Source organism: Heterocephalus glaber, unplaced genomic scaffold, assembly GCF_053883595.1.
Source record: "Heterocephalus glaber isolate CG9 unplaced genomic scaffold, H.glaber_assembly_v1.0 deba00000347, whole genome shotgun sequence".
In the NCBI taxonomy this organism is placed as follows: Eukaryota; Metazoa; Chordata; class Mammalia; order Rodentia; family Bathyergidae; genus Heterocephalus; species Heterocephalus glaber.
In genome coordinates, this window is record NW_028258143.1 from 28695716 (window position 1) to 28711419 (window position 15704).

At 42.5% G+C, this 15704-nt stretch overlaps 1 protein-coding gene across 1 annotated transcript in view; it reads right to left on the minus strand.

The window, feature by feature from the left end:
- Positions 1-958: 958 nt before the first annotated feature.
- Positions 959-15704, minus strand: part of LOC110343887 (histone deacetylase complex subunit SAP130-like) — a gene marked incomplete at its 5' end in the record, with an annotated part of 53641 nt that continues 38895 nt past the window's right edge. Inside the window, 5 exon segments of the mRNA XM_087198316.1 lie at positions 959-2133; positions 2685-2798; positions 4459-4562; positions 11296-11421; positions 11602-11850. Of these exon segments, the coding sequence (XP_087054442.1) occupies positions 1975-2133; positions 2685-2798; positions 4459-4562; positions 11296-11421; positions 11602-11850 (752 nt within the window).

A 15704-nucleotide genomic window follows, 5' to 3' on the forward strand; every position in this document is an offset into this window, starting at 1 on the left:
GGGCTACATAATGAGTTTAAGGCCAGTCTAGTGAGAGAGCCTGTCTCGGAAAAAGTTTAGGTTATAATGTCAACTATATCTTTAATCATTTTGACCTTTTTTTTGGTATTGGGGATTGATCTCAGGACCTTTCGCTTTTGAGGCAGGCAGTGGCACCATTGAGCTAAATCCCCGACCCCTTCTTTAATCATTTTGAAAATCATTTTTTTTCACTTTTAGAAGCTGTATCATATATTGTTATAATTTACATGGAGATGTTTCAGAACCATTGCATTTTCATAGGATTCATCCCATTTGGCAGTGTCGGGGATAGAACCCAGGGCTTTGTGCATTCTAGGCAAGCAATCTGCCACTAGGCTACATGCTCAGCCCTCCCCCAACTTCTGATTGTATTGTCCTCACAAGGTGAGGGAATAGTGAAAAACTACCGCCCTAGCCTGCACTGACTTTAAGGTTTATGCTGGCAAGCTTCCTTTGAGAAGGGTTAAGTTTCATTAAATGGTGACAGACTTCTAAACAGCACATCTGTAACACAGGACCCCAAATACCTAACCTTGTCACACACTAGCCAGCAGGCCACATAGGCTCACAGGGTGGGGTGGGGGGTTGGGAATGTGTACACAGATGAGACCGGACAATGGTCCATTCCAGCAGGCATTCTGCAGGTGCCTAGGAGACAGTGGCTATCTTTCTAGGTTGCCTCCATTTTGCAAGGAAGCATTTTGGTGATGCAGCCTCTATCAGCTCCTAAAACTTCTTGCCCCTTGGCTACTCAGGCTCCCGGAGACCAACAGTATGCACTGCTTCTTTCTAGCCCAAGCCCACTCCAAGGAAAGCTCACCATTCTTTTTTTTTTTTTTTTTTTTTTTTGGTACCAGAGATCAAACTCGGGTCCTTGTGCTTGCACAGCAGGCAGCAAAACCACTGAGCTAAATCCCCGGCCCCAGGGTCAGCCTTCTAATACAGTACCAGCAGGGCTGTCTTGGGAGCTGGAGTGTTGGTCCTGCAGGCAGAAGTGGAATTGAGCTCTGTCTCAGCTCTGTTCAGGGAGCTGGAAATTTGTGCTTTAACGAAGGAGGGCGGTCAGGTCTTCCCTGTAGAAGCAATAGATGTGATGGGTGGTCTTGTGTCCACAGGAAGCAAAACTGGGCTGCTTTACTAGAGGTTAACTGAGAGAACTAAGAGTGATTTGTGAAGAGAATTTACCCACTTGAAAGGTTCACCTCCTTACTGCAGCCTTAACAGGTATTGTAGCTTCAACAGTCTCACAATCTGACCAATTTGTATCACTCATGTATTTAAGACAATCAAGAGCCAAAAGACTTCACTGTGTAACATGTTCAAATTACAGGGATAAGCAGAGCTCTATGTGGAATAACAAAACAGAACAGAGAAATGACAGCAAGGTGAACACTTAAGACATGTTCGGTACAACACTGACATGCTTTAGAAAAGGTTGCACACTGATTATGTACAGAACTTCTTGGAGTCCTTTATTAACGTCTGGAGATGTGTGGTACAATTAACAGCATCACACCAGCTACAGAAGTACAGAGATCCAGGAACGTACTTCAGAACAGGATCTCAGAGAAATATTTGGTGTTGCCTGCTCTGAACCTCCATAAAAATCCAATTCTGACAAATGCAGGACAGACAGTGTAACAACTTCACTTGGAAATGGTTCTTTAAAAAAGCAACAAGAACTAGTTCAAACTCTAGTGTGTGATGTGGCAGCCTGTCTTGGTGCTGTGGCACTACTGTAAAAGGCCAACTAGGGCATCTGAAGGTCAGAAAGAAGAACTGACTGGGGCAAGGAGAAGAGGCTTGATGCCACGGGTCCCCCTCTGCTTTCACGTGTGAATGAAGGAACACTACCTTTATTTCAATGTTCATTTGAAAACAACCAAAACCCTCCCCCCACCCCTACCATCCTTCTTCATAAATTCTGTTTCCAAACTCTTGATTCTTCTTGGTCTAGACTTTTTCCTTTTGCTTTAATTTTGACACTTTCTTGACAGTCCCATTCTTGTTTAGAAGCTTCAGGACACGATCTTTATGATCTAAAACCTTAAGCATGGAGTCTCTGGCCTCACTGATCTGATCCATCACAAGCTTGCACCTCTGCATGTTTCCCTGGAACAGAAGACATCACATCATCAGCGAGCAGTCATGAGGAGGGAACGGCTCTGACAGAAATGCTCCCTTGGGGAGAGGCCATTTTAAGACTTCCACATAGAGTGCTTTTTGGTAATATAGGCTTTCCCCCACCATCAGTGCTGGGGATTGAGCCCAGGGCCTCAATGCATGTTAGGCAAGCACTGTATCCCTGAGCTACATCCTTAGCACTTTAAAAACTTTATTTTGAGACATGGTCTCACTAAGTTGCCAGGTTAGTCTCAAACTTGTGATATGACTGGCTCAGCCTCCAGAATAGCTGTGATTACTAGAGCGTGCCACCACACTGGTCATAACAATAAGCTGTTATTATGAAAGACACTAGAGGTCAGGGATTTAGCTCAGTGGTTCCGCCACCTGCCTCACAAGCACAAGGTCCTGAGTTCGATCCCTGGTACCAAAAAGAAAAAAATAAAGACACTAGTGGGTGAGGGAGGGCAATGGGAGAAGGAGGACTCTAGCAAATAACCTGCTATGTATGTGATCAGATGGGAAAGGGCACATCCAACCTGTATTAGTTCATTTATTCGGTGCAGATCATCATCAATTGCAGCTTTTTTCTTTGGGATAATTCCTTCCTGTAGGTTGCTAAGTCTTTCAAAAATATCATGTTCCAGATTTGTCTGCAACACATAAGAGGGAGCATGTGACTCAGAGATATTGTTCTATATTAGCCTCAGGCAACGGAACCCACCTCAAGTCAATGTTGCCAACTATTGTAAGGGTGTTTCAGTGAAAATCCCCAGCCTAAAGTCCTTTCTCTAAAGGACTAAAGTATTAAGGTTAACAAACAGTCATGAAAATTGATCAATAGTGATTTGCATTTTATTTTGACATTGTTTAGGTTCATCTCTTCAAGGATAAATTTTTTTTGGTAACGGGGATTGAACTCAGGACCTTGCACTTGTGAGTCAGGCACGCGCCACTGAGCTAAATCCCTGGCCCCTAACTTTTTTTTTTTGAAACACTTATTTTTAATTCTTTTGAGTTTATATTTAGGAGTGGACTTGCCAAATCACATGGTAATTGTATGTTTAACTTATCAAGGAATCACTAAATTTAATTCTTTGATTTTTAAAATATGTTTTATTTTATCCTATTCCCTCCCTCAAGCCCCCTCTCTTCCTTATGTACCAAAGCTTTGTCTCCATTTTTTCCTTTTATTTCACATTTTTTCTTGTTCTTTCCTTCCTTTCTCCCTCCCTCCTCTCTTGTTCCCTTCAAGGATAACTTTTAAATATGGCCCTGAATTCACAATTCCTCTGAAAAACAACTCTACCAGTTTTTTTTTTTGGTACCGGGAATCAAACTTGGGACCTTGTGCTTTCGAGGCTGGCAGAGGCACCACTGAGTTAATCCCCAGCCCAAATTCTACCAGTTTTGAGAAAAAACTTATGATTTTTATAAGTAAAAAGCCAAGGAACTCACTTTTATAGATACTGATAACAGACCTTGTTTTTGAGATCACTGCTACTTCAAACATGGGGAAACTTCATCAGGGTGTTGGTTTCACTGTATCCTCTCTTCACCCGGTGGGTGAAGGAGAGATTCTTATCCTAGGCTCATGAAATTGGCTGAACATAGAGGATCCACCATTGGACAGAGGAGATTGACAGCATTTTACCAGTCGCATACATTACAGTCTAGGGAGGACATAGCATGCCATGCAGGGGCACATGAACTGCACTCAAGACCGGAGTAAAAAGGACCAGCTGTGGGAAGGAGGCTTTGTAGTATCAAGAGGGAAGGGGTGTCCCCTGCTCCCTAAAGGAGTCTGTGACTGGCTTGACCAATATCTGAAGCTGGCAGAGAAATTAAGCCCACTGCTAACTGAGAAACAGGACTGTGCCTGGTTCCCATGGTGAGGAGGGCTGTTAAGGCAAAGAACCTTATCTAAGTGATACACTAGGGAGGAGGGGATTATGGGTAGGCCATTAATGGCTCCTTGTTTCGGATATTAATATCAAATCTTTTGTTGTTGTTGTTGTACCAGGATCGAAACTGGGTCCTTGCACTTGTGAGGCAGGCGGTGGAACCACTAAGCTAAATCTCCGGCCTTAATATCAAATCTTAATTTTAGGTTTTCCACCACAGCTGTTCCATACATTTTAGATCTAAGATTTAATTATAAGCACAAGTAACTGATATAGTAGTTTTGATATTACATAGCAACACACAGAAAACGTACTATGACACATGTTAGTAGGGAATGCTTCAGATTTACTCAAGAGATAATGTTCTGAGAAGCTGAGCATCTCCAGCATCCTCTAGAACCGCACCTACCAGCTGTAGTAACTGGGCAGCGCAGAGGTGGACTTTCCAGCCCTGGGCACGACAGGATACTCCTTTCTGATTAGCTATTTCCTGCTGCATAGCTTTCTTCTCCTCTGGAATCATGTAAAAATAAGCATGTTTCAATTTTTATATGGCTAAATCATTTGTGTTCAAGTAACCTTAGTGCCATAATTTTTAATCAAGATTTCTTTATATAAATGTTTTTAAGTAATTTCTCTGCATTTAAGCCATTAAGAAAAGGATTCAACCACACGAATAAAAGCTTTCTACCTTTCTGGTCACTCCAGAAGAAAGCTTGAAGATATACTCCTCTGGTGAGTTAAAAAGACCAAGTTAATATTCTAATCTCTTGTAAGAGGGGTGATGGTCTTTAGTGATTCAGACTTGCTCAGTATGTGATGCATATAAGCATGTGGAGGGTTGGACAGGGAATTCTGGAAGCTTTTTGGTGTTATCTAGATCTGAAATCCCATGAATCAAGTGGGAATTATATTTCAAATTTGGGAGAAAAGTCCAGTGACCAGTGGTGTAATAAAGTAAGTATAAAATAGATATCAGGCTAGGGATGTAGCTCAGCAGTACAGCACCTGCCTGGCAAGTATGAGGCCCCAAGTTCAATTCCTGGTACCAAAAAAAGAAAAAAGAAAAAAAAAGATATCAAGTCTAGAATTGAGGGATGTTGGACAACGTGAGTTTAGCTCTATTTGTAAGATTTTTCTACAGTACCTGGGGATTGAACTGAGGGCCTCATGTGTGCTAGGCAAGGATTATACCACTGAACTACCTTGCTGGCCCTTTCTAATTTTATTTTGAGATAGGCTCTTGCTAACTGCCCAGGCTGACCTCAAACCTGTGATCCTCCTGTCCCCCCTTCTAGGCAGCTAGAGGATTAACAGGTGGTGTACTAAAACACCCAGATAGTGGCTGGGGATTTAGCTCAGTGGTTCTGGCGCCTGCCTAGAAAGCACAAGGTCCCAAGTTCAATCCCCGGTACCAAAACTAAAACACCCAGCTTTAATTACTTTTTAAGTAGAACTTAAGATTCTCACATGTAACATGGTTAATTAAAAATTATTGTATAAACTGATTTTAAAAACCCAGATATGTCCATATGCTCAAACTCACAGGCTACATAAAGAGTGAGCCCTGCTGCATACTATGAACTCTGAATTTTCATCAATTTTAAGAAATGTCTCACTTGTGGTGTGAAATGTCCACATGTAGAGGCAGGGAGTTTATGGGAACTCTCTACTTTGTCTTCAGTTTTGCTGTGAATCTAATACTGCCCCTATCCAATAAAGTTAATTCATTAAAAATCCCTATTTGGCAGATACCAAAATATTAGCATGAATATGATTTAAAAGGTTGTCAGCACATTGAAATAACTTCAGATTTACATGCAAGTATAAGAAATTATACAGAGTGGGCCAGGGTGCCGACGCCTGCCTCACAAGTCCTGAGTCCGATCTGCTGTACCAAAAAAAAAAAAGAAAAAGAAAAAGAAAAAAGAATACAGAGGAAAGGGGTGTGGTGGTCACAAGTATACTCCCAGCACTCTCTGAGGCTGACAGGAGGATAGAGCCCAGCCTAGGTAACTTAGTAACCTACTGAGAATCTGTCTCAGAATAAAAAAATTAAAAGGGCTGGGGATGTAGTTCAGTGCGAAGGCCCTGGGTTCAACCCCCAGTACCACCCTCCCAATGGAAGCCAGGTGTGTTTGTAATCCCAGCATTCTATGAGATGCTGGTTTCAATCTCTAGTACTTCATAATAGATAGATAGATAGACAGACAGAAAGATAGAAAGAAACAAGATCTTGTGTACTCTACATCCAGTCCTTCAATGGTAATATGGTATAATAGCTATATTATATATCTCTATGGTACAGTACCACAACCACGACATTGCCGCAGCCCCTCAACCTTACTCAGATTTCACCATTTCTACATGTACTTATATATTTCATGTACTTGTATATTTCACTGTAAGTCTTACATGTGGGGGGGACACACCTGTAATCCTAGCACTTGGGAGGCTGAGGCAGGAAGATCTCAAATTCTAGTTTAATCTGGCAACTCAGTGAAACCTTATCTCAAAATAAGACACTAAAAAAGAAAGAAAGAAAAGGGCCGGGGATGTAGCTCAGTGTGAAGGTCCTGGGTTCAATCCTCAGTGCCAAAAATTTAAAAAATTAAAAGAAGGGACATGGTGTAACTGGATGAACCTTGAAGACATTCTGCTCAGTGAAAGAAGCCAGGAATACGATCCATTCATATTTAATGTCCAGTGCTAGGAAATCACTGGGGGAAGGTACTGCTAGAATCAGGATGATGGCCAAAGGTATGAAAAGTTTTAAGACTGATGATGAATGAACAAGTCTGTGACTATATAAAAATCATCAAATTGTATATTTTCATGGTGAACTGTATGCCGTGTAATAAAATTATTACTTAATAGACAGTTGATCCTTTTGTAGATCCTAAGTGTGAGAACTGGGGCTTTTGAACCACTGTGTATGTTGTGCCTCCCTCTAACCTTGTAAGAAGACACAGCCCTTCAGCCAGTTTCTCCACGGCTCACATCACATGTAACTACGCTACACCAACACCAAGGAAGTGCCGCAGGTGAGGTGTGGGTATGGGCTCTGCTGCTGCATGCATTTGTACACCATCACTGCACTCAAGACACAGACCTTCCCATTGTCACCAAGCTCCCTCTTATGCCACCCCTATACCCTGCCTTCCTGACCATCAACCTCTGGCAACCACTAACATGCTGCCTACCTCTGTAATTTTGTTATTTTGAGACTGTCACACCGATGGAATCATGTGGTACTTTTTGGTATATATTTGGGCTTTTCCCCAGTAAGTTTAACAGCACAGTGCCCTGAGATCCATACTGTTGCATAAGTTAAGAGTTCCTCCAAACCCCCTTTCGTGTGTGTGTGGCACTGGGGATTAAGACTGAACTTGGGGTCTTCTCACTGAGCCATATTACCACCCTGTGTTTAAATTTTCATTTTGAGATAGGTGTCCCTAAGTTCCCCAGATGGCATTCAAACTTGTGATACTCCTGTCTTAGCCTCCCAGACAAGCCAAGCCATTTTATTGAGACAGAGTCATGCCTGGTTGGGCTTGAACTTATGATCTTTCTGGCTCAGCCTCCTACAATACTGGGATTATAGGCATGCACCACAACTGGCTTTTTTGTTTTTGTTATGCTGGGGATTGAACCTAGCATCTTTTGAGATGGGATCAAAGTCACTAAGTTTCCCAAGCTGGGCTCGAACTTTATCCTCTTGTCTTAGCCTCCCAAAGCCAATATGCCTGGTCTTTTTTTTTTTTTTTTTTGAGACAGGTCTCATTATGTTGCTTAGGTTGTTCTTAAACTCTGGACTTAAGAGAGCCTCCTGCCTCAGCTTCCCAGTGCTAGGACTATTGGAGAGCACCACTACATCTAGCTCAAAAGTTCTTTCCTTTGCACTCCTGAGTATCATTCAATGCCACCAGTTTGTTTAATCATTTGTCTACTGATGGCTGTGTGGGTTTTCCAGTTTTTTGTTATTACACAAAAAGTTGCTACGAGAATCTGTGTACAGGTTTTGCATGCACATTGTTCTTTCTCTGGGGATCAATTCCCAGGACTGCAACTGCTGGCTAGCATGTGAGGGTGGGCTTCATCTTCAAGAAGCTGCTGATCTGCCTTGTGGAGCAGCTCAAGACCGTAGGGGAGACAACTGACTCTCGGCCTAACAGCACACCACTGACCACTACCCAGTAACATCAGTGAAAAATCACAATGGTCACTAGGTTAATCCTTGGGAAATGGTCTTGTGGGCAAATGAAGCAATATTTAAGAAAATGTACTAAAATTAAGTAAGGTGAAGGTCTGTGGTATTTGAACCTGACTGCTGTTCTCTTCCTTCCTGGCTCAGCCAAGTGAGACCCTATGCCAGACTACAAGGACCCACAACATGGGGCTGTCTCTCCTCCAGTACCAGCTTATTCCAGAAAAGGGAAGGGCATCTGTGCTCTCCATCGTGGCTCAGCTACCTATAGCTGAGGCCAAGTCCTTGGGGAATGCAACTGGGACATGGGCATTTTTCTCGCACCTGACCCCCATTCAAAGCACGCTGAGAATGTGGACCATATGAGAAATTGTAAAAAAAAAAACAAAAATGAAAATTCTAGAGTTGAAAAGTACAAAAACTGAAATTAAAAACTGCAGGAGAGGGCCGAGGATTTAGCTCAGTGGTTCTGGTACCTGCCACACAAGCACAAGGTCCCAAATTCGATCCCCGATACCAAAAAAATAACTGCAGGAGAGGGCTCAACAATGGCTTTGAAGGCGTATAACTGGAACACCATTAGAGAACCAACATGGGCTGGTAGACTATCAATGGCAGAGTGCTTGGCTCTTGCGTGTGAGGCCTGGGTTTAATCCCCAGCACTGCCAAACAAATAAAAAACACAATCAGCACATGTGTGAAGGCCTCACCAAAACACGAAATATAAACCAAAAAAAGAAATATTCAAAGAGAAAATAGATGAAAACTCCTCAAATTAATTAAAAAACAATCTACTTACAAATTTAAGAAGCAGAAGGACATACAAGTGTGACAAACACAAACAGAACCACAAACATCTCAAAGTCAGAGACAATGAGGAAATCTTCATAGCAGGAAAAGGAAAAAAAAAATCACTTCATTTACAAGGGAACTTCAAATATAGTGAAAACCTCAATGGAGGTTGGAAGGCAGTGGGATAACACTCACAGGGATCTAGTTTCTCCACAACTTCCCATTAACATTGCACGTGTGATGCTGGGGACAGAACCAGGGCCTCACACATGCTAGGCATCCCTCTGGAATAACACTCCATCCCAATTATGAGTTTTTCTTTGTGGTGCTGGGGATCAAACCCAGGGACCTGCGGATGCTAGGGAGGAACTCTACACCTAGAGCCCTGTTACTTCTCTTTTTAGTTCACCTTTTTTAATAGGTGCATTGTGACATCTCATTGTGTTTTCATCTGCATTTCCCTAGTGGGTGGGGATGTTGAACATTTTTGTGTGTGTGTTTGTGCTAGGGATTGAACCCAGAGCCTCACATATATTAAGTAAGCTATATCCTTAGCCCTACTGATTTTTTGTTGTTGTTCTGAGACAAGGTCTTGCTGTGTAGTTCAGTTTAGGCTGGGCTTGAATTCATTATGCACCCCCTGGTGGTCTTGAACTACCAGTGATCTTTCTGCCTCAGCCTCCTGAGTGCTGGGATTATAGGTGTGCACCACCATGCCAGGCTATTTTTTTTTCTTATTTATTTTTTAAATAAATTTTATTGTCATGTTGTGTTCTAGGATCCCTCAGACTCCATGTCACATTCACTTGTCACTGTCTCTTTAGACTCCTCAGGCCACTTCTTGGCCTTTCCTGTCAGGGTTTCTAATGAACCTTACAGTTTTGAAGAGTAATGTTCAAATATTCTTTGATACCCCTTGATTAAAATTCATGATGTTGAGTTCAAACCTCAGCACAAGAAGAAAAAAAAAAGTCATCCTCCCCCCTTGCATGTGATGTTTTTCTCAGGATTAAGACTGTTATGGGTTTCTGGAAGTGAATTGAACCTAGGGCCTTGTGCCCAACAACAGGTTGACAGTATTTGAAAAATGAGATCTATCTATACTGAATATGTGCAGGCTTTGTTCCTAAATAATGCAGAATACTGACTATTTGTATAGCATTTGTATTAGGTATTACAAGTAAACTAGAGATGATAAAGTAGGCAGGAGGATGCACATAGGTTATATGCAAACACCATGCCATTTCACATACAGGACGTAAGTACCCATGGGTCCTGGCATGTGTGGGGAGTCCTGAAACCAATTCCTCATGTATATCGAAGAACACCTACATAGTGTAAGGAAGAAGAGCTGGGAAGTGCAGTCACCTCTGCACTGCCACTCAGGGCCTAAGCTATCAGCACCTTCATGCATGTCACTAATGTCTAACAGTACCACACAAACTGGACTCAACCAGACGCCCCAGGAAAACTCTAACAGCAGTGTCCAAGTTGAATTTACATAAAAGAATGGGAGGTATGACCAGTTCTCTGGAAACTCACAGTTCCCTGTATGTCTACTATACTTGAGATGAAAGTCACCAAAGATGAAAGACACTAAAGTCCATCCAAAGAAATATTTACCAAGTTTCTGTAAGATGTTATCAGCCATTTTCATTATATGTAGGTTTATAAAATGTTATTCTCAGGTTCAACAATGACAATACACTTATTGAGGACTTGCCCTAGACCATTCCAAAAGCTTCATATATGTTATAAATAAAAGGCCTTTTGGAAAGAAAGTGCTTTTGATGTATGCACACCTTAGCACCCCAGCAACTACTGTGGATTATGCTAAAAAGCAATCCAGTACAGATCTCCCACTGCCACTCTGGGGACTAAAGGTCATTTTGCAAGCACATGAAGATTTTTACTCAAACCAAGGTTGTATCCTTCAATCATTCAGTAAGTAGATTTAGATTGCAACAATTATATACAGGCAAAAGGTACTTTTCCAAATTTTACATTCAACAGGATATCTCATGTAAACACTTTGCTTCAAGATTTTAAAACAAAAATTGTGATCCTTCCTTCTTCCTTTCTTTCCCTCTCCCCCTTTCTTCCTTTTTGCAGTGGTGGGGACTGAACTCAGGGTCTGTCACAGGCTAGGAAGGTGTTCTGTCACTGAGGTACACCTACAGGTTCCTGTTGTGATTATAATACAGCCAAGGGTTACAGCAATTTCATGTGTTAAAACTGGATACTAACCTTTGACTCGGACGTCACTGTACCTCTGAAAGTGGTGGTAGGCAGCTTTCCAAGGGTTCCGGTAGTGACGAAGCAGAGTAATGGGAGGTCTTGGACGAACTGGGACATACCTCACACCTTCTTCATCTATTCAAGGGGCAAGAAAAGAAGGCATTAAATGGCTTATTACATATTCCCAACAATCCATGAGGTTCAATTCCAACAAGAGAGCTGGAAGGAAAATGGACTAAGGGAACACTTCTGGGATGTCCTCCAGGCTACAGCAGGAAGTGTCATGTGGCAGCAGTGAGCCTAGAGGATCCTTACCGATATACTCCTTGGGAGGGGACTTGCGCTTCTCAGCCTTCACCAGCAGACTCTTGGCAGTAGACTTCTCGTCATCAGTGCTGTTCGTCTCCATCATATCCCCTTCTTCTGTTGAGATCACGTGCTGCTGTTTCCGAGGCTTTTTCCTTGGGGAGGCACCAGGTGGTAGGCCACTTGTAGGCATGGACAGGTTATTCGCCAGCAATGTGAGAGATGGAGACACAGTGTTGGTGGCCAGTGGAGGAACTGCTGTCAGAGGAAATGGAGCACAGACAGCTCTGAGAAGCCAGACATAATGGAAAGCTTCACTTGATTCCCAGCAACAACAAATAAGAGAACAGTAGAAAGCCAGCACTCTAGCTGTGGTGGAGACTGCTGAATGCTTTTTAATGTTCCACAGCTTCACCGTACTTGGTTCCAGGAACCTCACTTTGACATGGTATCATGTCATTTAGCTAAAACAATGTATTACTTAGCCTTTGTTATAGGTGTGATCAGATAAAATGGAAGGAGTGTTCTGCAGCACTTTCAGGGAGTTTCCTTACATGTTAGCCAGATGAGGTGGTGCACACCTGTAATCCCAGCACTAAGGGAGGCTGAGTCAGGAGGACTGCAAGTTCATGAGACTCTGTCTCAAAAGATAAAAAGGGCGGGAGATACAGCTCAGTGGCAGAGTTTTCCTGGGTTTGATCCTCAGTATCCCACTCCCCCATCCAAAAAAGGGAAAAGAAAACAAAGATGTCATCTTCTATTCCTTGACTTCTTTCTGTGCCCTAGGTTTTAGCTATGATAGCCAGAGCTACAGCAGCTGCTATGAATCAAGAGCACGAAGATCAAATCTTACAGGTTCATGCAGGGAAAAATGGGAAGGAGCTGGATCCCTAAGGATCTGATAGAATCCACATACTATTCTTGAACATACAGCTTGCTTCAAGGGAGATAAAAATCTTACACGTGTAAGTCACTATTCTTGTGGACTTTAAACAAATACCTAGCAGGTAACCAATTAACCGATAATCTTAAAAAGGCAATCAGGGCCCGGGGATTTTAGCTCAGTGGCACCGCACCTGCCTTGCAAGCACAAGATTCAATCCCTGGTACCAACCAACCCCTCCAAAGCAATCAGAATAAGCAAACATTACTATTATCCCCTGTTGACAGTTAAGCTGGACTGTCAACTTTATTAGCTTGGGAACAACTTAGGGCAGGGATGAGCCACAGCAAGCCACGTTACCATGTTGGTTTTTGTCTAAATTAAAACCACAGTACTCAGGCTTAATTGCAGTCTTGGCACTTTGTGACAAATAAGTGAGTTTTGGGTTGCAGTTTGGGCCCTCGGTCTCTAAAAGGTGGCTTGTATTAGTAAAGCACATTTCTAGGTGTGTTTGGGGGCTCATGGAAGTGCAACTTTGGGTATGGTATCTGGTCCCTAGCCACATCGTCTCTGGCACTATTCCCCTGCTCTGCTTAACAAAGCAGCTTTGTTCTGCCACCCCATTCCACCACGATGTTCCTGCCTTGGAGGCATGGTCAGATGGACTGAATCCTTTTGAAATCATGAACCAAATTAAACCTCTCCTTTTAAACTGTGGGAGTTATGTATTGTATCCCAGTAACAGGAAGACAGACCAATACATCCCTCAATTTACAGATAAGAGTATGTGGCATAAGCCACACACATGTGAAGTGGCAGAGGCAGCCTCACTTCTGACTCTGCACTGTTAACTACCACAGTATACTGTGTTCAGACAAAAAGCCTCCAGAGTGAGGAAGCAAATCCTAGTTTGCTAGGACCACACGTCTAGGAACTTAAAAATTATGCTAATGGTTCACCTCAACTCTTATTTCATTCTGCCACATTATTTGCCCCATCCTTTTCCTCCACTCACGCTCAGCTACCCACTCCCTACACCAGCAACAGCGAACCTTTTAGAAATTGAGTGGCAAGGGCCGGGGATTTAGCTCAGTGGTTCTGCTACCTGCCCTGAAAGTGCAAGGTCCTGAGTTTGATCCCTAGTAAAAAAAAAAAAAAAAATCAAGTGCCAAACTGCAACCCAGAACCCACTTATTTGTCACAAAGTGCTAACGCTGCAATTAAACCTGAATACTGAGGCTTTAGTTTAGAAAAAATAATCTCATACATTAAAAAGAAAAACATAATAACACATGTGCCATAGGTTCGCCACCACTGCCCTACGCTGTTATCAACAATAACTACAACTGGCTTCACACCCATCTCAATTTCTAGTACTCAAATCTTTAGCCAAAACCAACTGCCTAGGTCACTCTTATTAGTAACCAATTTCCAACAATCCTTTGACTGCACTAGTAGCTCCTGCCCATCCACCTTCCCATGCTTCTTTCTGTCACGTCTCTTTTCATGTCCATTTTTTCCCATTGGTAGATTCAAATTCCACATTTTACTCATTTTATTCCATCTTTTTCCCTGTTCTGGCTTTGTCAAACTCAGCAAAAGCAGAAGAGGTTTAAATACAACTCTCCAGGGCCAGGGATTTAGCTCAGTGGTTCTGTAGCCTGACTCGCAAGAGCAAGGTCCAGAGTTCAATCCCCGGTACCAAAAAAAAAAAAAACAACTCTCCAACCAGCCTGCACCCATGTGCTAAAATAGCTGGAATGACCACACAGCAAGCTGGTTGTTCTCACTTGGTAAACATCCTATTTGCCCCTAGATGAGTATTTTACACTTTCTCAACTCCTCTTCCCTACCTGTACTCTTAGTGATCCTGCTTCTATTTTACTGAAAAAGAAACAATCAGAAAGCTATGTCCATGAGGTACCCCCTACACCGCCCCATCGCACAGTGACTGTATATTCTCCCCTCTCAGTTCTTCAGCAAAGGCCAAACCTTTCAGAAAACACTGATCCTGCCGCCACTCCCTCCTCTTCAGACACTGCCCCAGGAATCTGCACTGCTTTCTCTTACATTATCAGTTCTTCCCTTTCTAATTAATCACTCCCACTAACATATAAAACTCTTATCTCAAACAAAAAACAAAACAAAACAACCAAAGGCCAGGGATGTAGGTGTAGTGTAAAGCCCAAGAGACTCAGACCTGCAAAAAAACAAAAACAAAAAAACAAACTTCTTGACATCATTTCCCTTCTGTTATTACCCTCTTTTTCTATCCCTTTACAGCAAACTTCTCTATAATGTTTTTGTACACCATGTTTCTATTTCTCTCCCAGTTCTCTCCCTTCCCCCCTCCCGCCTCTCGCTTACATTTTAAACACTTTGTGTTAGCTTTCTGGTAGCTGAGTACCCAACACCCACAATTTAAAGGAGGAGAGGTTTAGTTTGTTTCACTGTAAGGGAGCCAGTACATCCTCCCTGTGTCCAAGGCTAGAACATTATGGTAGAAGAGGGTGGTCAGGCAGCTGAGGGGGAAACAGTGCCAGAGGTTGAAAGGCAGGAATCACAAAAGACCTCAAATCCACATCTCCAAAACCTACCCAGAGTTATCTGCCAACAGTCCCCTAGGCCAATCTCAGAGCGCCCAGTTTTTTCTTGAACTTACTTCCAATCATGTTTTTACTATTATCATTACACAGAAACTGTTCTCCAGATCTCCATGACCTCTGTGTGGCTAAATCTAAGGGTCACCTGCTCAGTCCTCAGCTCCCTTGATCTCTCAACAGCATGTGATCCAGCTAAACATTCCTTCCTCCCACAATTTTCTGCCCTTGCCTTATATACCACTTCATACTCCAATTTGTATCCTACCACTCTGGCCCCTCTATTCAGTCTCCTCTGCTGAATTTTGCCTCTTTTTCCACCTCACAAAGGTGCAGTGTTCTAGAGCTGTCTATGAACTGCTTCAGCTTTTATGGGCATTCATTTCCTAGGTGACTGTATCCACTTATCCAGGCTTCTGGCTTGGAACACAATTTTTATATATATACTTATATCTCCTAAATTTTTATCTGCAACTTCATTTTCCATGCCAAAATCCAGGCTTGTTGATTGAACCTTTTACTTGATGCCTACATTTGGATGTCTAACAGACACTTCAAACGTGGACCAAAAACAACCCCTAATCTCTCCCAACAAAATATGGTCCTTCTGCAACCCTTTGTATCTCAGC